This window comes from Lepidothrix coronata, unplaced genomic scaffold, assembly GCF_001604755.1.
Source record: "Lepidothrix coronata isolate B3197 unplaced genomic scaffold, Lepidothrix_coronata-1.0 Scaffold60, whole genome shotgun sequence".
Lineage (NCBI taxonomy): Eukaryota > Metazoa > Chordata > Aves > Passeriformes > Pipridae > Lepidothrix > Lepidothrix coronata.
This window is the reverse complement of record NW_016690240.1, coordinates 4,448,011-4,472,617: the sequence shown is the minus strand read 5'-3', so window position 1 is coordinate 4,472,617 and position 24,607 is coordinate 4,448,011. Positions and strand designations below refer to the sequence as shown.

The window sequence follows — 24,607 nt, the reverse complement described above, 5'->3', positions numbered from 1 at the left end:
TTCTTGCTAGATTAGTCTTCTGCAAGTTCATCTTCTAGAACTGGGTTGCTTGGAGGGGGAGTTTAATGACTCTCTGAGTGAAAACAGTGTAAAGGAGTGTGGGAGATTTCCATCCTGAAAGCTTGCACTTATCTCTGGGCTTGCGAATCCTGAGCAGGAATGTTTTACCTAGACCTGTGTCGCATGTCTTGCTCCGAAGTGGCCTGCCTCACCCTTCATAGAGATTTCTTGTCTGCTGGCCTGGCAGCTGCTAGATGCCCTCAACTTACAGGCTGTTGTATTAAATTTGCTTCAGTTTTCTGTCTTCCTTGACCAAAGATGCTGGGTCCTCTGGCTGCCCCATGGCTGCCCAGGCAGATTCACCAGCTCTGCCGCAGGAGGAGTGATTGGTCACCACAGCAGGCCATGGTGAGGTTTGTCCCTGTTCCTGGATAAAGTCTTGTGCCTGCTTTGTCAAAATGAGTGTTATAAATGGTGGGGGATGCTGGATCATATTATTGCAGGTACGTGGGAGAGAGATCCAGACTTTTTTTTAACAGTATTTGCACTGGCTGAAATCAAAATGGTAAGCTCTGGATTAAAAAGGGTTTACTTGGAAGGAGTTGTAGCTCAGGGATGTGCATGCAGTTTTGTGCTTTTCAATGGATTTTCGAAAGGGAAGTACTGAAATGAATTTACTCTAATTGAAACCTGAAATGTTGGTTTTGGACACTTGTTCATTTCTGCTAACTACTTGAGAATTATTTTTTTTTCCAGTTGGTGGTTCTAAATTAAGTGAAAGTTTCAACAGGCTACATGAAAATTCAGTAAGCCTTTATTTTTAATTTTTGGCATTTGCCACAGCATATTAAGGAAGCAATTGAGATTTCTGATTAAATCCCTTCTTACCAGAAGAGTGTAGCATTTCTTTTCTTTTTTCTTTCATTCTTGCATTTCTATGTTATCTTTTTCCCCTCTCCCACTTTTTTTTCCACGTCTAACCACGCTTAGTCAGATTCTGACTGTTGCCAGAATATCAGTTCCCCTTCAGTCTCTCTTGCAACTGCTAATACATATTAAATGCTCCGGTCATTTTCCTTCTTCTGTTAATATGTCTATTTAAAAAAGTGTGTGTGCACAGAGCAAAACAAGACTCCCAAGCTGATGAGCAGTGGGGGAAATAGTGCGTTAGAGGTCAGTGGGACTGTGCTTCTGGCTCGTGCTCTGGCTGTAGTTTGTTCTCCATTGATGCTGAATCTGTGCATCATCTGATCACTTGGCTGCACACATTTGTTCCAGATGAAATGTGAGCATGTGATAGCATTTAAGTTGTGGCTAGAGCACGTGGTAGTGTAGTAAAACAGCCAGCAGGCTATTTTAAGAGGGCAGATGATAACCTCATGTAGTACAAAATCCTTTGCAGCGAGATGCCTCCTTTTGCCCACCCCCAGCTCTTGGTCTCTGACATGCTCTGGGCTTGCCAGTGTCCATGAATGCTCCTGTTCTGAAACAAGTCTGTCTCAGCAATCTTACCATGTGTCTGTGGTAATTGGATTTGATGATAATGACTTAGACTGGTAATTATCTGCTCTTTTCCGTTTTGCAAATGGAGTTTTGGATTGCAGGTAACACTACCTATTTTGGACCCAGAGAAACAGATTTTCCTAGTTTGGGTTTTTTTTAATTCCAAAATTTTCATTGTATAAAGTAAGCTTTTTGCTTCATTATATGGGCCTCTTCCCTTTTCTCCACACAGCATGGCTTTTGAAACTAAGCTGATATTTCAGAAATTAGTTGAGAAATGTTGGCAGAACATGCATCTAGACAGAAGGCATCTGAAATCAGTTATGGCAAGCCATCCTTCCTGTGTCTTTAGGTAAGAATATGGAGATGCTCACAGTTTAGCTGATGTGTCCTTTTTTTGTTTTAGAAAATAAATCTAAAATTCAAGTATTCCAAAAGGAGACATCTCTCTTCCTAGCTGAAAGTTTCCTGAATGTATCAGTTTTCTCTTCATTAGAAACTGGTTTAATCTGAGCCTTAAAATATTTAATGTACCACTACTGACTTCAGCCGTTGGGAAAGAGCAGTTTGTAAAACCTTGCACAGAGGTGATTTCGTTGGGAATGTTCATGTTCAGTAAGTGCTTTCAGACCCTGGCCAGGCCAATTGGGCAGCCTGTTTTGGTAGTCTTAACTGCTGTCATTGTTGCTGTCCTCTCATTTTGATTTCTGTTGTCAAGTTCTCATTTTCAGTGCTTGAGTACTTTTAGTTAGCGTGAAATGTTAACTAAGGTGTTTGTGCGGAACCGTGATTTCTGATTGTCCTTTCATAGAGGCTTTTCCAAAACTTGTTTCTTTTTAACTTACTGGGGAAAAAAAATTCAGGAATAAATTGCTGATGTAGCCGTAATGTATGTTTCTACTTCAAGATGGGAAACAGTTTGCAGATTCTGTTACAGTAACTTCTGCTGTGATTTAAAAAAAAAAAAAAGAAAGTGCAGCCCCTGGAGTGACCAGTCACTCCCATGACTCACAATCGGTCTAACCGGGGTTGCAGTCTTTAGAAGGTGAGGTGTTGACAGTGTTAAAGACATCACATGAATTCGGAAGACCAAAAATCTGTCCTATTGTTTTCCTTTTTTTTTTTTTTGGTAATTGCAAGTTATTGACAAACTGATTCAAATAATTGTCAGCATCTGTCTCATAGACAGACTTAAAAACTGATTTCACAGGCTTTCTCCTGCTACACTGACCTTTAATGAACTATTCATGAGAGAAGACAGTAGCTTCACAAAATATAAGTGTCTACTCTCAGAATCAGCATCACAATCCCAGAGGATATGTTAACTTTGTTCTTGTGGGGGGTGAAGGGTGACAGGAGGGCTTTCCTTCTCTGCAGCTTGTTTTGTTTGGGAAAATCCTTCACCTTGCTCTTGTTGTTTTCCCCTAGAAAATGACTATTTAACCATGTTCTTGTTTCTAAGATGCACTGGCAGTCTCTGTCTTCTGCAAAACATTAATTTTTGCCATTTCTATCACTGAGTGCTTACTCTGTTTTATAGCAAAACTGACTGTATTTGTTTCCAAGTGTATATTTTGTGGGTTTTTTTCTTGGTGCAGTGTGTCTTCTTACTTACACATAGTATTCCCTTGCATTTTGGCCTGGATTTCCACAGCTGTGTTTCCTGATTTATTTTAGGAGAGTAGCTTACATAGTTCTTGTCTGTGTGTATCAGGAAGAGAAGTGGGTTTTAGTGGGCTGAATCTTTCTCGGGGTATGTTTCTGACCGAGTTTGCCTGTTGATGGTGCCTCTCTTCATTGGCACTTGAAGGTGCTTATGCAGTTGCCGTGTTTCAGCCCAGAGAGTGGATGTAACCTGTTGTGTTGGCAAGCACTGAGACATTTCAACTTCAGCATCCCGATAAAATTTTATCTTTGGTAATCTAATTCCAACAACTTTTACCTGTAGTTCCAGGAGTGTGAGCTTCCTTAAGCCTTAGTACTCAGTCATGTATTAATCCTATATGCCATCAAATGTTTCTCTCAGTGACTGCTGAGATTATCGCTTTGTAGTCATCAATTTGAAAATGATATAGGATGAAGGTGGGATAGATGTAGCTTTGTTTTGCTGTGCGGGTAGGAAATTTGGAACAGGCTTATGTTTTCCTACTTAATCAAGTGTAGGCAGTGCTAACCTTTCTATTTCTTTTTTTTAAATTACATCTTCGTTTGCTGCTACTAGGAGTTTATGCTCAGAAATACCAGATTCTATGACTTTCTTACGAAGATTTCATTTGAGGATTCTAACTTGCTGTGTTGGATTCTAAAAACAGATTTGGAAAGCTTAAGAAATTGTACAGTTCATCTTCAAAAAGAAACGTGGTATTTCTTTTGTGTTTCTTTTTTTTAATACTGTTTTTGCTGGGGTTGATGACAAGCTGTAAATGTTTTGGCGATGTTTAGATATTTACTTTGAAGCAGTGGCTTAGGTAAAATGTTGTTTGGTATTTGAAATTAATACTCTGTAATGTCCTTAGTGCTTTGATGTGACTGTTTTGGACAAAAATTCTTGGAACCGGAAATCTTTAGGACTCTAAACCAAGTTTTTTAACCTTTGTCCTGTTTGGATTTGTGTCATAAATGTATATCTGGATGCACAGACTCACAGATGTGCAACAGCCACTACAAATGTCCATATACATTTTTTATGACTGGTTGTGCTTGCTTTTGTGGATGTTACATCTTAACATGTAGGAATTAAATGTTGTTGCAGGAATTAAATAAAGCTTTCTAGGTTGTGTTCTGGTTTTAGTACAGTTAGGTTTTTACTTTTGAGGAACAGGCTTATATAAGCAGCAAAATTTATTCCAGACCTCCTCTTAAGTTTTATTCATTCTTTACCACTGACTTTTCTCTTGTGAACTGTTACAGAATCGCGCAGAAATCTTACACTGCAGGTCTGTTTTCCCAGTTATTTTTCAAATTGTTCCTTTTGTCTTACTCTTAATTTTTGAAATAGAACCTGATTTTTTTCTTTTAGCTCTCCCTTGTGCTGTACATTACTACATCTCGGCAACAACATGCTTCATAGAGATTTCCAGAACATTCGTAATCATCTCTTCTTCCCCCTCCCCTTCTTTTCCTTTCTCAGTTGTCATAGTTCCCTGCTTTTCTTATCTCTCCTTTTACTGCTGCAGCTTTCAGATGATAATGCAGAGCTCGAGGAACAGCTGCTGCTTAATAGCTGAAGGAGACTCAGCACCACTTAGAGCTGACCTAATGTGAGAATAAATGAAGAAATCTATGATTTGCATGTAGGCTTACCTACGGCATCTTTTTTCCTGCTTGGACATAGTAGGTGTCATCACAGGAGGTTGAACCTCCGTGGCTTCACCTTGCCAGCTGCCGCAGGGGTTGTGCCACACTGGGGGTGGTGGCACAACAAAGCAAGGTGTTGGGATTCTTAGTGTTTTTCAAGAAGATCCTCTGTTTCTAACCACGAATTGCTTTTTTTCCCTACTGCTTCTTTATTTGCGCTCCCGTGACCAAAAATACTGCAGTGTGTGCACTAGGAACAGGTGGAGTGACACGTTGTCCGTGTCATGCTGTGCTTTACCAAGCCATCCTGCTCATTTCCTTTCATTTCCTCCGGGTGAGTGAGCCAATGTTCTCCTAATCTTTTGGGCTTGGGGTCCAAGGCCTCGAAACTGAGCTGGAAAGTGTCCTGCTGGTTTAGTACACCCAGCCTGGGGGTTACAGCTTATTTTGGGACTGGCTGGTGAGCTTAACAGCAGCAGCAGCCCTATCTGTGCTGCACAGATGCCTGAGCTCTGAAGTCAGCTCCTCAGCTGCTGCAGTTTGTGATGCAGTACTGTAAAGAGAGCTGTCATCTATTTTTGTCAGATGCTTAAAGTGTTAATACCCACTGAGAATACTGTACTGGGTATATTCAAGGCAGTAGTCAAGGAAGGAAATACTTATTAGGAAAAACCTTTCTATTTTGCTCTTAATCAGTATGTTAACTTTTCTTACTATGATGGTTAGATACAGCCTCACTGATACTTTAATGATTTAAGGATACAAGCAAGTTAAGCTTGGTAGACATATTGAAGAAGTGTGTGTCTGGAAGCTTGACTGAACTACCCTCAATTTCTTTTTTTATTTTTTTTTTTTTCCCCCCAGTCTCCAGTTGTAGACCTTGCCTTATCAGGTGAAGTACCTTATTTGAAAAATACTTCCTCCGTAACTGGCTTCTGACTTTAAGGTCTAGAAGGGGGAGATAAAATAGTATAAAGGTTACCTGAGGCCTTAAAACTGAGTGATTTGAAGAAAAGAATCCTGCTGCAGGCTTACTGTATGCTGTAGTCTGCTCTCAGCAGGTATATTTTCAACTTTTTCTCATTTCCTTTTTCTTTCATTAATTTCTCAGTTAATATTTTTACCTTTCAGTAGATAGTGGTTGTTGCAGGGATATGAGGGATGAGCATTGTTATTTTAGTTTTATTTCCTTATTTGTATTAGATCATAAACACTGTTTGAACAGAAGTCTCCATCTACTGAGGGTTAGTGATTTAGATGACTTTAAAGTTACCTGGATGTATTATCCTGGTCATTTTGAATGTGAAGGAGTTTAAGCAGATCCATGCATTAGTCTCGTTTAAAATGGGAAGGTGGATTTGGTGTTTGAACAGCCAGTCTGTGGATTAAATCAATCTTAAAGGCATTTTGTTTGGTGTTTAAGAGTTGTCAGTGATGGAAAAACGAATATGGCTGTCATGAAGTGAATTTAAACACTGGCTTATTAGTAGGCACTAATATAATTGCAAATGTGGAATGACCATCCAATGTATACCTTGCTATAGGGGTTTTGCTGTTGTTGATACTTGACCATGTTATGTAACATATCATGAATGATCTGGAAAAGGTCATAAAATTGTTATGCATTGAGTTTGTAGGCAGTTGAAATCCTAGGGGCAAAAATGCATGCATAATTATAGGAAGCCAGGCCTGTGTATTTGGAATTAGTTTGGGGTGTGGAAAAGAAAGCCAGAATCTGTGGGTCGGGGCAGGCATTTCGCAGGTTTTGGCAGTCAGTGTGCTGTGACCAAAAGAGTCAGAATACTCTTGAATGTATGCATAGTGTTATAGGTCACGTAAGACCTCTTGCTGTTAGACTGTTTGATCTGGTCTGGTAGAATACAGTATCTGTCTGGGACATGGTTGTGGTTTGACCCCATCTGGCAGCTCAGCCCCACGCAACCACTTGCTCACTCTTCCCTGGTGGGATGGGGGAGAGGATCAGAAGGGTAAAAGTGAGACAACACGTGGGTTGAAATAAAGGTAGTTTAATGGGTACGGCAAAACCTGTGCACACCAGCAAAGCAGAACAAGGAATTAATCCATCACTTCCATGAGCAGGCAGAGGTCCAGCCATCTTCAGGAAGGCTGGGCTGCATCACTCCTGGTGGTGACTTGGAAAGACAAACACCATCACTCTGAACACCAGCACCCCCTTTCTCCTTCTTTCATCTTAATGCTTATAGAAGGCATATCTGTGTGTGGTCCTTTCTATGGTATTTAAAAATGAAGTTAGTTAATTAGCTTGGTCAAAAGACTTGGCTTGGCTGGGTCCTCGTCTGATGTGATTTCTGACAGTTTTATTCTTGTATTCTTCCTAATGTTTTATCTGACTGTCTTGGTCAAAGATAAAGATTGCATCAATAAGAGGGTGAACTTCATCACAGGTAGAGTCTCTGCAGAGTTATAAATGTTGTTTGCCTGGAAAGTAAGGGCATATGGGAAGTATTTTTTCCAATAAAACCTTGTTCAGTGTCTATATATGCCTGTTGCATAATGTTTAAAAGACAAATCTCAATATTTCTAAGGTAATATCTTTCTAAGTGTTTGCATTTTTAGATTTAAAGAGCTGTAAGCATGTGCAAGTTTGAATTCATGTGCGTGTGACATGATTAGAAAAGTGGGTTATGTTAGTATTATAGAAGATGATTCAGCATGCAGACCTTATTATTTGGTAATATATTGCAATATAAAAATAACTTTGCTTGATATTTGAATCTCAAAATTCAGCTTTGATTTTTGCAATTGCAGAATTGGGAGTGCTGTGTGGAGGGGATGTTTGTCATCCAGTGTCTTTGAATAGGGAAATTATTCTTTTTCACATCAAGATAAAATTTGACAGTCAGTTCTACAGCTGACTTGTCCATAAATATCGGAATAAAGATCACAGGCCACATACAAGTCAGACTTCTCTTGAAAACCTGGAGTAAACTGTTTTCTGTGGCAATCCCATGGAAGCTCCTTGATGCTCTTACTTGTATTGGAATTTTCAAATATATTGTGAAATGAGCAAACCTCCTCTATTTCATTTGTTTGGGTTTTTTCGTTTGTTTATTTATTTATTTATTTTTTATTTTTGTTGTCGTTGTTTTGTTTTGTGGGGTTTTTTGGATGTAAGATTTTTACAATCAAGAAGTTGGGTTCATAATAAATTAGCTTAAAAATGTTAGAGCACCTAAGTTTTTTCCTCACTTTTTATCTCTCTAGGTTAGTTTATTCTTAACCATTAGGAGAAAATCTCTCTGGAGGGTGTCATGGCTCCCTCCCCCTTTATCATTTGCTGCTGCTGAACATACTGGCCATGAGCTGCTGAGTGTGGCTTCCTGTCAGAATTGCTTCATGTAAAATCACAAGGAAGCAAATGCTTCTCGTATCCTCCCATTGTGTTGTTTCCTGTGAAGTAGCAGACTGGATGCATGTCCTGGATACAGGCTTTTTTATGGCACTATACATGTTGGGATGGTCCAATCAAATTGGTTTTGGTATCCCCTATAGTCTCAGTATAGCAGGAAACGAGGCTTCCTCGCATCCTGTTGTTCTCAAGTTAGCCTGATATTGGAGAGCTCTTGGCTCTGTCAAAATCCAGAATGAAGGTGAGCTTAAAATGGTTTTAGGGTTGGGTTGTTTTTAAGGTTTTGTAAGTTTAAGCTGTATTTTGTAACCTTTTCCTTAAACATTCCTTTCCTTAATCATTCTTTCTCTCCCTTGTAGTCCCTTTCTGATTCCATTCTGGTGTCTGCATGAGCACCTGTCTCATGTATTTCCTTGTTTAGTATCAAGGCCAGTCTTTCATAATTCTGTTCACACTTCAGGTTTCCTTATGTAAAAACTACCACTATAAGCAATGAAAATTTCACACTCCTGAGACTTTTTTGTTCCCTAACAGCTTAATTTGTCCCTCTAATTTGCACAGTGCTTAGGCTGATCTCCAGTCTAGTTTTGCATTTATAAATTATGCTGTTAATAAAACCTATCATGTCTTTATTGGTTTCGTGAAGTCAGATTATTTCTTATTTCCTTAATACCTTTTTTGTGTATTGAGTCTTTTAATACTTCCTTGTGTTTCAGAAGAAAACTTATCAAATTCATACCTAGGCAATTCCCTGGTCCCTCTCCTTTCTCCTTACAGCTTCAACTAACTAAGAGTAGTCACTTAAATTATCTGTAGCCCAGTGAAACCTGTTGAAATAATTATTTGACTTATTTTATGTGAGTGATAACTGCTTGGAGTAAACTAGTGTGCACCTCTGCTTAATTCTATGTCTGTTCTGTGGCATTGTTCTTGTGAGCTGTGCACACACTACTCGAGCTTAAGAGATGTCGGTACCTGTACAGCCCGGGTAGAACTGCTGTGCCTGGGACCAGAGATGATCCTCAGTCTGAATGGGGGAAAAACGTGCACGATAACCTGTTCGAGTACCTCAAATACCACGGATGCACTGGGAGGAGTTTTTGCTTACTAAGTAATACTGTCATTAAATGTTTCCTAAATCTCTTCTACCTTTCTTGGGATATTACATCACCAGTCACAACTGGTGTGGCAGCCCCTTCTGTGATTATTTAGGTAGATTCTGTTAAAATTTTCCCTTCTCTTGGGTTCAGCTAGCCTTCCTTTGTTTCTTTCTTGCTCTGCTCTTGGGAATAGGGGTTTTTCCTCTCCTCTCTTGGAAGGCTGCTTTCTGGGGTATGGGCTTTCTGATAGTGCCTGGGCAATGGATTTGTTATCAGGAAAATGAGCATGTTTTTGTTGACTTTTTAGATAAAAAGCTCTATGCTGCGGGAAACTAAATCTCTTTCTGTTTCTTAAATCAGTTGGAAGAACTGTGGTAGCTGTCTTTTATTGTCAGCTTTCTAGTCTTGCACAAAGAAGTACTGTGACTCCTTCCAACCCTTGCAGAATCTGTTGTAAGAGCTATTTTCATGAGACTTCGGATGAGTGTTTCCATTACCTCAGGCAAATATTATGGGTCTCTTTTTTTTCTTTTCTTTTTTTTTTTTTAATCTTCTCTTTTCCCCCCAAAATTCAGATGTTTAATGTCGTCACCCAGTGCTTGAAAGTTACTAGAGCGTTTTCTACAAGATAGTTTGAGGTTTGGATCTCTTTGCCACAGTTAAAAAACTAAAAATAAATTAAAGCTCACCTTTCATCCCTCTGCTTCCCAAACCTCATTCTCCATCTAACCTATCCAGAAACTGCATTTGTCTTAAAATTCATTAGTGTTCAGGAATACCATTTTCCTCTTGCTTGTAGAGTAAAGAGAGAGCATGTACACTGTAGTACTTCTTAAAGTATTTGTAGTAATTTTAAAATGACTTTGTGAATAATCAGGTACAACATCTGTGCACTGCTTCAGAAGAAGAAGAGTATGCCAAGAGTAGTGGTACCCAGTAACTTTTTTGGCCAAAATGTCTGAGGAAAGCTTCTATCTTCTGATAATTGTGTCTTTTTCAACTTTGTTGGAGCTTAAATGAATGTTGATGTTTTTATTTCCTATGTTCTAAACTTTTTTTCAAGTTCAGCTGTTGCTATATTATCCTTCTATTTAAAAATAACTTGGTTTGTTTTTTTTTGGGGGGTTTTGTTTGTTTTGTTATGTTTGGTTTTTTTTCTTTATGGGAAAAAATCCCTCCACAGTTTTGCTGGTCCATAACAGTCACTAAAAGACTGTTACCTTGATCGTGAAATGGCTTCTGAATTCATGGTTTGCATGATAGTATAGAAATGCTTAGTTTAAAGGCTTATTTCTATGACTTATTGCCTTTTTCTTGTTTGTTTTTAGACTTTTGATGCAAATGACCTGTATCAGGGACAGAATTTCAGCAAAGTTCTCAGCTCTCTTGTGGCTTTAAATAAGGTGACTGCAGGTAAGTAGACTACTCTGTCTTGATGTTGACTTACAATTAATTTCAACTTGCATCAGTGTATAATTATACCCATGATGAAATGAGCATGTCCAGCATTTTAAAAGAGTTTTTGTTGGAGTTCATGTTTTTAACACTTTGGCAGTGATCTCTTTGGGTTCCCCAGTGGTGTCTTCTGCAGAAGGAAGCTTTGCGGTAGAGCTGAGACTAAGCCTTTAAGCTAGCAAGCAATCTTAGAAAAAGGGCCTGTTTTTTTGGTTGTTTTTTCTATTTTTTCATCCCAGTTTGAAATACTAAAGATAACTTTTGCTCTATTCTGTTCTATTCCCATGTTTGAACAGTTTTGTCAGAATTTTTTGCCCTCCTCACTCTCTATTCCCCAGCACTACCCTTTCTTGCCAGTAACAAAAGAATAGCCAATGTCTTTGATCCCTTAAGCCACATGTTTCATTGAGGTAGCAGCTAGAAGTCATGAACCATTTGCCTCAAGTTCTTTGGTGGGAGGGGAGAGAACTGTAGAAATAACACACGGGTGAGAGGTGTCCATCCATCCTTGTAGGGTGAGGCTGTGCTAAATGATGCCAACTGGACCCAAGGACAATCAAGAAATGTTAACGTTGGTGACCCTTTTGGCTTCTTGCTGCTCCACCGTCAGCAGCAAGTTTCAGTAGTGATCATCAGGTCAGAATCAGGTGAGAGAGATTTAAAAATGAACCATACTTGTCAGTTTTTATGTGAGGAAGAAAAGTGATAGAAAAGTCAGTGATTGATCAGTGTTACTTCATTTAATGCTAGTGTGATAAGTATCTTGCCCCTTTTATAATATTTCTCTCATCTATTTCAACATAGATTTTGGTTTTTGGTGTTTTTTTTCTTTCTCTTGCATTAGAAAGCACCCCTTGAGTTTTGCAAGTGGATTCTTAGATTTAATGAATGGGCACGAAGTAACAACCATTGACTTCTTTTAAGCTACTTAGGTCAGTTGGAGATACTGCCTCTTATCTGCAGCGTAAGTGCAAACGCAAACCAGAGTAGTACATCTTTAAAACTGCTGTACACTGTAGCTGCCTTTACTGTCTTTGAAATGGAGAAAAAGGGCATTTATTTTGTCCAGATGTCAATAGATTAATGCCCGCAGCAGAAAGCCACAGTTGCAGCTGGCTTAGAAAGGACTCGGGTGATCCCTTTCGTGGGGAGATGGGGGGTGGTATGGAAGCCAAAAATCGAAACCACATGCAGATTATGGTGGTGTCTCATTCCTAGGAGTGAGCATAAGTCTTCCTGTTCAGCTCTTCTTCCAAACCATTTTCATTACCTAGGTGATTGTGTAGAAAATGTTTTAGACTCTATCTCCCTGCTCTAGTGTTGGAAGATGGCTTTCAGATCCCTGTGCAGGTCTGCAAGAATTTCAGGCATACACAGGTTCTTCTGAGATGGGCCTTCCTGCCATATGTGAGTAATGTGAGTAATGAGCATGATTACTGGTGGAAGGCTGCTGTGGATGTTCACTCCACCAAATTTTTAGTCTTAGGAGGGGTGGAATTGAGGAACCAATTGCTGTTTGTAGACAAGTGAGGGGAGAGGAACTGATATAGGGAAGTTGAGATAATGGTAAGAGGGAGAAAGGGTTTTGCAAACCCTGGAAATCTTTATATGGATGGAAGAGTAAAGCTTTTGAGGAAATTACCAAATCAATATTCGTCACATGCATTCTGCTGCCATTCCAGATTCCTGGTTGTTTTAGGAGCAGAGTTGATTTCTTTCTCTGACAATAATTCCATTGAGAAATTCATTGAATGTGTTTGTTAGGATTTTAAGAGAAACTTTAATGGGTACGTGGGGTCTGCAAGCCTTTTAAATCTGTCAAAAGTTCAGATTGATTTGAAAGTATTCAGATATTATTGGTAAAAATACTTTCAATTTCCGTGTGGTTTGTCTGTAATAATTTTCTTTGTTTTCACCATACGCAGTTCCTAATTCAAGCCATAAAAGTGCTCTTGTGTTGGTGTATTAGCTCTACTGTTGGGAAATAGAAAATTTCAGGAATCAGGCCACTTAAACAAATGCAATATAGTGTGGTTTAGGGCTGCCCAGAAGCCAGAACATACTGTCATAAGCCAACCTATTTTTTGAGGTGACCTGTGTTGAGGTATAATGCTGGATTTGTCTGTTCTACTTGACTGCAGTTAGGAAACACAGCAAACTGGGCGTGGAGAGGTATCAGGTTACTTTTAATCCTTAAGTTCTATTAGATAGTGGTGGTTATGGCAAGTTTAAAGTTTCTGGGAGCATTAGAATTATCCATATAGTTATGATTTACAAATTAAGCCCATGATCTAGTCCCGTTTCTCTACTGGTGGTCTGTGAAAACGAAGATGTATGTCCTTTCCATAATGGACTGTAATCCATTATGTGTTTATCTTAATACTGTGGCCTTTAAATGCTTTTAGGAAAGCAGGTTCACAAAGTGTGATGTCTTTTGTTACTTCAGCGTGTAAGGATACTATTCATACAAAATAAGCAACTTGATATCTATAGTTCTAATATTGCACTATTTGACTAGGGAGTGTATATTTATAGGGGATTTTTTTGAGGATAGTGATTTCTGAATGGTAACAATGACTCATTTAAAAAAATGCACCCGAGAAGGTGTTTTCTGCTCAGTTGCTGCAGACTTGGAGCATCCTTTGTCAACACTACTGTGTTTGTTGTCATTCTCAAACCCTTTCCCTCTTCCTGCACCTCAGCTGCTGTTGGATGCTGTGCTGAAGTTTAAAGGCTTTCCCGTTAAGATGAATCAAGTTGTCCCTTCAGATTTGATGTGGAACAGCAGAAATGCCTTATTCACTGGTCTCCTCATGGATCTGAGCCTTTGTGTTATTTCCCTTGGACAAAAAATAACCTGGATTTGCATAATCATGGTCTACTTTAGTCTGAAAGTAACTATTAGGAGACTGTAGTTGTGTGTCAGAGGTCAAGTGTTGGAAGAAGATTAAACTACTAGGAAAGAGAGTAACAGAGACATAAAAACCAGGAGAGCATTTGGGAGGCTTGTGTAGTCTAGTGAAAACATCCAGGTTCGGGACTGAAAAAACTGCATTGCTTTCAGGGCTTCTTGAAGCTCAGATGCTCGCTGAGTAATTTACTTGTATGTGGGAAAATGTGAGGAAAAGGAATGACTTGCCATGCTTGTGTGGAGGAGCAATGTTTGTCTGCTGTCCTGTGCAAGTGCCCTGGGAGTTCAGCTGTGAGAACTGGGGACAGTGGTACAGCCAGGAGCAAGCCCTGTCCCTCCAAAACGCGGAGAGAGGCTCCCACAGGGCTGTGGGAGGCCTCAGCCAGCACTGACACTGACCCTGGCCCTTATGAGCTGCTTTTGGTGCAGCCCCTGTCTAGCTGTGGCTTGGTAATCCAAATGAGGACTCCTCACCTGTGGGTGGGCAACAGGGCTGGGGCTGCCCCAGCGCCTTCCATTCCTGGCTGGGATGGTGGGATGAGCCCTGCCCTGCTGCTCCCTTGATGCCCCCAGCCCACAAGGGAGCCCAGCAGCCCCTCGATGGCACATAACACTGCCCTTCAGAAGAACATATCACGTGGGTGTGCTTCCCAGAGTAGAGACAAATGAAAGAGGGGAGAGGTTTAAGGAGGGTTTTTGTTTATTTGAGCAAGCAGTTTTTCTCCTCTCTATTCCTATTCCTCCCTCCAAAGAAGAAAAATAGCTTAGATGGCAAAAAGAGAGATGAGACAAAGAAATTTAGGGAAAAAAACAGTGGAAGGAATGTTTTAATTGAGATGGAGATGGTGAAGGCGCAGGGTGTGGTGCTGCGGGAAGAGCTAAGAAACAGATGTGGCTGGCTTCACTTCAAGCAAGTTTTATGCATTCAAAGTTCTTGGCCACCAGCTAAAATGATGCTGGTTAATTACCTTCAAATAGACTGGTAGTGAGTAGGAATAGAGAAATAGGACCCTAACCCTCCTCTTTCTAAACAGCCCAAGTTGTTTTCCTGTCTGTGTGGGGAAGAAATTGACAGTGTCTCAGGATTTTAGATTATTTTTTGCTATAATTTTTTGAATCCTGAATTACCGAGCAACTGCAGATGTATCAAATCTGGTTTAAGCATGGGAATTTTACAGAGGTAAGCAGAAGTTAAATGCAGATTTTTTCAAATTCTTATATTTACCTTTCTTTCCACTCTTCTACAGACATAGGACTGGGCAGTGACTCTGTGTGTGCACGTCCCTCATCTCATCGGATAAAATCTTTTGATTCTCTGGGATCCCAGTCTTTACACAGTAGAACTTCAAAACTCTTTCAGGGACAGTATCGGAGTTTGGTAAGTTCTGGAAAAACGAAACATGCTGCAGTGTGATTTTTTTTTTTTTTTTCCTTTTGCCAAGTTTTGTAAGTAACCGATAGTGTAGCAGATTAACTGTTTCCTCTCTTTCACCACTGTATTTCTAGCCTGTGACATCATGTTTTTGCAGCTTTTCTTATGATGTTCCAAAATGCAGGCAGCTTTCTGTGAACTTCTAATAATTTTTTTCTTTATTTAGCTCTGCATGTTGTCTGCATACACAGTGTCTTAATCGATTTGTGTCTTTCTTTTTCCAAAGGCAAGAATCTCATTTTCTCTCTCACTGAATTTAGGAGTGATATTGAAGGATATTCAAACCTCAGCAAAGGTGGTACTTTTAATGTTGGCAGTAGTAGTAGTTATTCCTGTTGTCTGTTTTGTTTTGAGGTTAATCCTTCAACTGGCCTTCAGGTAACTGATGTGGACAGTTGTTTTATAGTACAGCTGAAATCAGGGTTGAGTACCTCGTAGAAACAAAACTGTGATAAAAAGTGCTTTTAGTGACTGAAGGTTTGCAAGGAGGGTTCAGGTCCCTACTGAAACCTGCTTTTTCTGTGCTTGAAAGAGGTTGTCTTGAATGGTGTGATGATTACTATGTGTAACTTGAAAAGCCATGCTCTGCTTTAGCTTTCTTAGGTGCAGTTTGTTTTCTCTGTGCAAGTTTTTGCCCTAGGCCACCAATTCCAGCTCCTGTTCTGCTGTTCACAACCCACTCAGTTTTGCTGGTGCAGCTGTTTGTGGGACTAGCTGTTAGCTGGATCACTGAAGTGATCAGAGTTTTAAGTATTTCTATTGCTTTGTTGATCTGAGTTGCTCTGCACAAAGTTAGAAAGAGCTGAGAAGTGTAAGAAGGAGAGAAAGAGAGCTAGTAGCCAAACCCAGGAAATTCTTAGTTGGGTTTTGTTGCTGTAGATGATCAGTTTGGAACTGTTCTCACCAAATTTGTACTCAGTTTCCTTTGCTGGAAAGCCATTCTGACAGAGCAGAGGGACTATAGTTGATCTCACTGTGCAGTGTTGCTGCTTGTTTTGTGGCTTTTTACTGTTTACTAAGCCAAAACATTTTCTCTTGTTGAGCAGTCAGAGTGGATGAAAGCACATGATGTGCCAGCAGAGGTCTAAGGCAGAGGTACCTGTTTGAAAATGTGCCAATTTTATTGTCAAACACTGTGACTTACAGTATCTTGGGGCTTTCTGCATGTTTTTGAAGTTGTTTGCCCTCATTTTCCTATAGTTTCTCAGCTCCTAAGTCTGATGGTTAAATTGAGTTGTGATACAGTAACAAGATTACTGTGGGTATGAATTAAGATGCTGTGTTACAAGATTCAAGTGACAACATGCAGTACATCTTTTGATCATCTCAACTATATAGGCAGCATGTAGGTGAAAATCTTCTACCTGGATAGCTGACTAGGGTTGCTTACACAGTCGTCTTCTCACTAAGTTACTTTTTTTAGTTACACAGGTAATCCTTAGTTATACACAGACATGATTTGTAGTCCTGTTCTCTTAGTTCCAGTGCAATGTATTTAAAGCTGTCCAACTATTTAGCTTTTCTAGTATTAAGGTTTTCCCTGACTCTCACGAAATGCTTGAATGGTGCAGATATTCAAAATTGACATCCATGAACAAAATGCTAAATTTGAATGTCATTAATTTGAAAGACTTCTTAGAAGTATCTATTAACACTTAGTTGTTATGACAGCAATAGTCTGTCTTCACATTTGTGATAGGGGATGAGCATGCATAAATATCATTATATGGACAGCTGCAAGTCTGACATGCTGCAGACTTCCAGCTTTACTAAGCTTGAGAGAAATGATTTGTGAGTACTTGTTTGAGGTAAGTTGCATAATTGTTTTGTAGGTTTTGTGAAAGAACAGTGTCCTTCTTCATTGTCAGGCCATGGAGACTTGTACATTCAGCTGTGGAACCTTCCAACTTGATCTGTTACAGGAGAAAAAAAGAAGGCTTTAAGCTGAAAACTCTATTTATATCCAAAACTAAATTAAATCCAACTCATTTTCTCCTCCCAGCCCAGTTTTTTAGAAAAAGACTCTTCAATGTAAAACTCTTGGTTCTTTGTAGATACCAAAGGCAGTTTATGCTATTTATAGAAAATATATGTGTTTTCTTTATTATTCTCATTTTATTTTCTTTATTACTCTCATTTTAGCTCTGTTAACCCCTTCTGATTTGAAAGGGCTCTAATAAGACAATATACTCCCTGGGCTGATGAGAATTCATAGATTAAAAATTAGAGAAATACTACAAATGCCAAATCAGTCCTTATAAAACCTTTTCAGTAAAAATGTGTGGTGAGTATTGTGTGCGGAGGAGATGCTATTTCCATTTTCTGTTTTCTTCATGGAATAATGTTTAAATCTCTAATGTGATCATTTTGTTCTTTGTGTTCTCACTTACTAGGACATGACAGATAACGGCAACCATCAGTTGGTGGTGAGAGCAAAATTTAATTTTCAACAGACAAATGAAGATGAACTTTCTTTTTCAAAAGGAGATATTATTCATGTTACAAGAGTGGAAGAAGGAGGCTGGTGGGAAGGAACTTTAAATGGAAAAACAGGGTGGTTTCCGAGTAACTATGTACGAGAAATAAAATCAAACGGTGAGTTTTGAATGGGAGAGCATATTTGCAGAAATTCTTGCTTTGGGTAGAGGTTGATAGTTGGTTGATTCATTAAAAATGATAATGATTTTTGGTTAAGCTTGACACTATTTATTGAACGTCATTCACAGCGATCATTAATCCTCAGGAACTCATACTTCAGCACCCCAGTTCACTATATAGAGTGCCCTGAGGCTTCTGAGTTATCAGTAAGCATGCAGAAAACTTCCCATTTTGTTTGCCTGTCTATCTCTGTCACAGTTGGGCTGCTCTGAGTTCCTTGGTCTGAATTCCTAGAATACGGGATTTTGACTCAGGTGCTGACATATTTTGAATTGGTGCTTTGTGTTTAAATAGTGAGAGATTTCCCAGAAGTCTCTTTAAAAACAACACAACAAAAAAACGTACCAGAAAGAAACTTCAAACCAACCAAAAAAACTACAGCAAAAAAATTACTCAACACATCCCATTACTTAGAAGCAAATAATTGCAGGAAGGAAACCCAGTTCTACCAAAATCCACTTTTGAAAGATAATGTATTTGTGATTTTTCTTTTTCTTTCATGTTCATGCACCTTCAGCTGTTCTTCATAGAGGCTTCACCCTTCCACTGAAGTTTTATTTTAACCTTTATACAGTGAAAGTGCCTTCTGTAAATGTCATCTGAATATCAAAACTAACATTAGTCTTCTTTATTTCCTTTTTTTTTTCCCCCCATATCTTTCCTGTCTCAGCTTACTTTCAGAGATTAGGGATAAACCTGGTATGATAAAACTACCCAGGGACTCTGGGAGGCTTTATCACTCTTTCCCATGTCACAGCTCCAGTGAAAATGCACATCTTTTGAGGCTGTGCTAAAGTCATTGGCATGGCTTTTTTCTTTTTTTTTTAGGCAGCCATACAGATGCCTGATTGCAAAGTGAGGTTGTAAGGGTGAAACTCCACTTTTTAAACTTACTTTTCTCCTCTGGTTGCATCCTCTTATTTTCTTCCCTGATTTACTGTGTACGGTCTGTTGTTGCAAAATGCTGGTCTTAGATCTGCAACTTCATTCTCTTAGACAATTCTCCTAGTCACAATGTAAGACTTAGCTTTAATGTTCTTCAGAGATTAATCAGATCTTGACAAACAATTCATGAAGCTTGTTTTTTGTCTGTGGTGTTGTAGCATTAGTCATGATGACCCTCTTGTCCCATCTTTACTCAATTAAATCAGTGTGGCAGAGGTCTTGTTGGATTTCATCAGTTTTGATCTCTTCCAACACTTGAAACTGGAACCTGGGTAGGCAGTTAGGCTCCAGAATAGAAATAGCTTTTAACAGTGAACATGTAAGAACCAGAAGTTTCCAGTAACTGAAATTAAGGTGGTTCTTGTTTTATTAAGAATACTGCACTTAGGTGAGGTACATCTTGAAGTCAGAAGAGACAACAAGCTGTAGTGCCAAGGTTAGTACCAAGTACAGTTTGATTTTTGCAAGTCCTTGCAACCCTGTCTGATCCCTGGGGCTGAGATGAGTTGCCTCTAGTCTTTAATTTCTAACGTTCACTTCTGGCCCTCAGAAAAATTTACTCCCAAGTCGTTTTCTCTCTGCTGTCTAGGTGTGTTCTCTGTGCTACAGCAGCTTACCTCTTCGGGCTTCTGCAGGACTTCTCGCATTCTTGGAGCGCTCTTTCATATGTTCAGTTGTTTCTATAGAAGGCAATGTGTGCCCATGCTTTTTTGTTCTCAGAAAGCTTAGTCCATTGCTTATTACAAATTTAAAATGACTGACCTGTAGCTCACTAGCTTTCTCTGTTCTTCTCCATTGTAAAATTGCTGTTTTGCCTTTTCCGGTACTTTATGACCATCACTTGTCCTCTCTGGTTTCAGATATGGATGTAGGTAGTTCTCTTACTATCAAATCAGCACAATAGGTACTGTGTAGTTTATCAAAACAGTAATTTTAACCTCCTTTTATGCATTTGTAGGTATGTGTTTGAATTGTCTGAAGTTGACTTTTTTATAAGAAAGACGGGAGGGTGGTAGAAGGAAGCGTGGCATACCAAGAGCTTCTTGGTGTTTGTTAATAACTGTTGAGTTGCAGATCAGTTTTACCCCTTGATGTATGTATGCTATGGCATGTTTTGTTGCCACTACCCCTTATGTTCATGTTAGTTGTATTTCAACTGGTGACCTGACTTCTAGTTACTTTTGCTTCTTTTTGTATGTTTGTGGTCAGTATATATATTTATGATATGTGATCCATGTCAGTTTTGCATCTACCTTTCCTGTCCTCTCTTTGAGATGCCTGTAATTTTTAAAGGAGTTGTCATTCTTGTGAGCCTTTTCTGCTTAAGTTATCATTAGTGGCAGTTCTTTTTTTAACCCGTATTTTTAAGTTTACTGAATTCTTCCTACTTTAAGATCATTGTTGTAATTTTGCTACGCTTTTTTTTGTTCTTCATTTTATTGTTGATTCCATGAAATTTGTTATGAATGTTTTTATTCTCAACTGATTTCTGCTCTATGAGTATTGTTGACAATGCTGGAGAGAGGGCTTTTCTGTAACTCTTCTCCCTTCTGTATCCTAGTGCATTGCCACTGTGTCTCTTGAGGTTGGACTTCCTTTGCTCTGCTGTTCTTGTCAGAAAAAGGATGTAGTGCTGTTTACCATAAAGCTCTGAAGTTATTTGAACAGTGGATGTTCATGAGAAGTTTCATGTAGGTTATATGTGTGGGTTTACAGTCCCTATTGCCCTCCTGTGTCCCTGCTCTCTTTAGCTTGTCTTCATTAGGAGGGTTACATGGTCCTTTTTTCTCGTCTTCTTGCAACTATAAAATCCTCACCTCAGGATTTTCCTAATTCAGAAATATTTTAAGTGCCTTCATGCCTTAAGCATAAGGATGAAATATAAAAGTGCTTTTTTCCCTTATGTATTTTAAAACTAGTTAGGAAAATTTGATGTCTTGTTAGCTCAAATTCAAAGTGTGTTTTCTGTCAGTGTTACAATGAATTGATTTTAAAAAAGATCAGCATAGAATTGTTAAAATACTTGCTCTTGACTAAGGTCCTGGATATATAATCTGTTTTCAAAATACTTGTACAATGTTCTGGCATTGACAGTATTACTCTACCCTTCTTTCTTCTCTGAAATGTGGCTTAAAATACTGCAACTAGTTAGAAATTCTGTACAGGTTACACTGCTTTCATTTTTGATGATGCATTATTTGGAATGCTCCCAGGAAATGGTGAGTTTGACTAAATAAATCCCCTCAGTTTGTTGTAACCTTACTTCTGCAAACTAAGTAACAGAAGAAACAAAAGAAGTTCTTTACTCATGTGTGTTTTTATTTTAATTCTCACAAACTTCATAGGCATTAGATGTTTAGATAAATGGACTTTTGTTCTATGTTAAAATCCTCTAATCAGAAAACTGTATATTTCTAGTCTTAGCTTGTAGGGTGTCTTTTTGAAGTTAGATATTCAAGGAAAGGAAGAAACAGCTGCTTAGTAATGGGAACTTTACCCACACTGATTTCTTAAAACTTTTAGAAGAAAAGTAAACTGCATTACATCTGTTTCACAAGCAGAGCATGTTACATGGTAAGGTATCTTAGAATAGCTAAAACCTTGCAAAGTTATGCGCACCTTGTACCTTGCTTGTTTAGCTATGCCAGAATGATCAGTATTAGCACAGAATTCTAATACATGCATGAGATGAGCTGTGAGTGGTTGTAGGACAGATACTGAGATTATGGAGCACAGCACAACATTTAGTTTCCTTAGGCTGTGAATAGTCAGTGACTATTTTGGGGAAAATATATTTGGTCGAGATGGAAAACTGGTTTTATTTTGCTTTTGAGTGTGTGTTTATTCTCTCTGCCTCCCTGGCCCAAGGGGAAAAGGAGAATTTGTCTGAAACTGTGATAGCTATGATCAAACATATAAAGAGAAAAAAAAATTCTATTCAGGTATGTGCCTTTCAAAACAATGGTCCATTTCTCTCTCCCTCCCCCCTTTGTGCACGTTTTCATTTCCATTTTCAAACCCTGTAACATCTTACCTTTTTTAATGTTCTTTGATCACTAATCAAGAAGTACTTTGAAACGAGAGGACTTTGTTTGCATCCTGCTGTACTGTTATACATGACAGAGGGTAAAAGGTAAATACTGTGTAAACTTGTTAGATATTTGACAGTGTGGCCTTACTGAGGTTTTTTTTCTTAAAGTGGAGCAGGATTGGGTGGAGGTGTAGGTGGAGCCTTGTCTCTTACATTACTGTTTCTGTCTTGCACAGTAGAGAGATTTGGAGACCTAGTTTTGAGTGTTCCCTTGCAGAATGGGATGCACTTGCTTAGCTACTGTCAGATGTTAATCAGATTTTTAAAAAAATCACATGGTCACTTGATGAATTTTATCCAAGCATAATCCCTTTAAATGGCATGAGGTTATGCAAAAGGGAATATAGCTTTGTAAAAATTACATTTGATATGTCACCAACTTTATCCTAATTCTTCACAGAAATTAATGTGTCATTACTATCCTAGCCTCTCTTCTGTTATGCTTTCTTGACAGTTATATTAGTATCGGCACTGGTGCAAACTACAATGTCAGTGGTTCTTCTGCTTGGATGTTAAAAAAAATAAAAAAAATCAGTGTTGGGAAAAGGTCAGAATATAATGGAAGTGTAGAACATCAGCTGTTTCCATCCTGTGGTGCGTAAGGGAAGGACAGATGCACTTTTAGCTTTGAGGAAAAGAAAAAAAGGGAAGGAAAAAACAAATAATCCCCCCAAGGAATATTAGTTTTTCTCTCCCCAGCCATGTACATTTGGAGGGATATTTTGTTCTCTCGTCAAGTATTATTCTACAGGCATAAATAGAATAGAGGTTGGGACCAGTAAATACTCTTGGGGAAGAACTAGTGTCCATATTGCAGAGTGGACCACTTGGCAGCGATGCTTGAGAACTGAGAACAAGTTGAGGTCTGCCCTCCTGGTGTTGGACATGAACCAATTAGTCTAGGAAGACAGGGTTTGCTTGTAGCACTTCACTAATAGAGACCACATAGCTTTTGGTGTTCCAGTTGGCACATCTTTCCTTCCCTAATGTAGGATGAAATAGCTCAAATGAGATCTTTTTATCTGCATTGCACACCATAGCCTAGTGGTCGCAGAAACACGTGGTGCTGTTCTTGCAGTAGTAGCGTTGAAGCGCTTTAGTCAAGTATGTTCTGAAGGCAGTGAATACTTTGTGGAGTAGCATGAAGTAGAGCATTGCATGAAAAATGAATATGACATAAGCTGGAGACATGACAGAAGGGAGAGAATGTGAGAATCTCAAGTAAATTGAAGGCAAGTGAAAGAAATACTTGTGTGTAAATTAAAATTGAAACAAAACATTGGGAAGGATTGGGTACATTGTCTCTTTGCAGTCAATCAGTAGATGTTTGTAAAGGATAAGAACATTTTAGAGAGTACATCGCATCTTATGTACTACATAGGGAAAGGTTATAAAAACATTAGAGTTGTTATAAAAGCTGCTTCAAGTTGTTTTGGTCCTACTGAAGATAATGAATTGCTGGAAGAATAATTTTTAAAAGCCTGTGCCACCCTCCTTCTCCACTCAAAGATGATCTGTTAAGTGAATTCTATCTGGTTTATCAGTAGCCACTAGACACTTCAAAGCATTATCAAGTGTAGCTGAGGGCAGTTGAATGTAATGCTTTGATCACAAAAGAAAGTGATAGTGGTAACTTACCTCCTGGTTTCAGTCATCAACTGGATATGGTCTCTTCAAGTAATTGAGATGCTTGTGTGCTTTGTATCTGATCATACACTGTGCCTGTTCTCATTATGCTTCCAGTGTTAATGTAATGGATTCACATTGTGACTAGGAGAAAAGTGAAGAGAAGGGAAAAATTTGTATGGGAAAACTTGGTGTCTGGCTCAGGTCACTCTCTTCCAGTGCTTTGAGAAACAGAATCTCTGTGTTGTAGTGGGCAAGGTGCCAGGGTTTTGCTAATGTTTCATAAACCTATGGACTTTATAGACATATGGACCTGTAAGATCTGTATATATTTCCAGTATGCTGAATGGGGGTGACACCTCCTTGAAATGTTTAATGAAATATGCTCTGTTTGCAAAGGTACTCTTAATGTTCTATTACAAGAATAATAAATAACACTTAACTTAGCATAAACAAAGAAAGTGATTTCTTATGTGCAAGATCAGGATTTTCTTCTGTGTAATTCATTGTGCAATAAACTAATTGCAACAAGACTGTTTCTTATTCCTCCTTATGAAGCAATGCACTGCTTGAAGGCAGAATACCAGACATGATAGACAGCTGGACTGATTTGCTGCATCTAATTCTGTGCTTCTACAATAGAAGTGGCCTTTACATTTTAAAAACTAAATGTTGATTATGGCTGTTCAGGCAAAATTATTTGAATGTGATTTATTTTTTTTTCTGTCCTGTTTTTAAATCTGAATTTGGACATATATATGTCTCTGCTGGATAATTGAATCAGCTAAAGAGCTGGTAATATAAACGACTGTACATTTCAGCAAAAAAATCTCCCACTTTGTTCAGCAACTTAAAAGGAGAAATGTATTTTTGTACCCTTTACAAGAACCAAAATTCTATGACCAGCCAACTTTCTCCAGATTAACAATGGCTAGACATCTGTATAATGATAAATTCAGTGACAAGTATTTAACTCTATCCTTAAATAACTCTTGTTTCTTCTTTCCAGACATCTGTATTATTATAAATTCAGCGACAAGTATTTACCTCTATCCTTAAATAACTCTTGTTTCTTCTTTCCAGACATCTGTATTATTATAAATTCAGCGACAAGTATTTACCTCTATCCTTAAATAACTCTTGTTTCTTCTTTCCAGACATCTGTATTATTATAAATTCAGTGACAAGTACTTACTTT

At 38.7% G+C, this 24,607-nt stretch overlaps 1 protein-coding gene across 1 annotated transcript in view; it reads left to right on the top strand.

Moving 5' to 3' along the window:
- Nucleotides 1-24,607, top strand: part of ARHGEF7 (Rho guanine nucleotide exchange factor 7) — a 127,970-nt gene that overhangs the window by 38,563 nt on the left and 64,800 nt on the right. Inside the window, exons 3-5 of the mRNA XM_017817299.1 lie at nucleotides 10,620-10,704; nucleotides 14,905-15,035; nucleotides 17,483-17,684. Of these exons, the coding sequence (XP_017672788.1) occupies nucleotides 10,620-10,704; nucleotides 14,905-15,035; nucleotides 17,483-17,684 (418 nt within the window). The remainder of the gene's footprint in view (nucleotides 1-10,619; nucleotides 10,705-14,904; nucleotides 15,036-17,482; nucleotides 17,685-24,607) is intronic.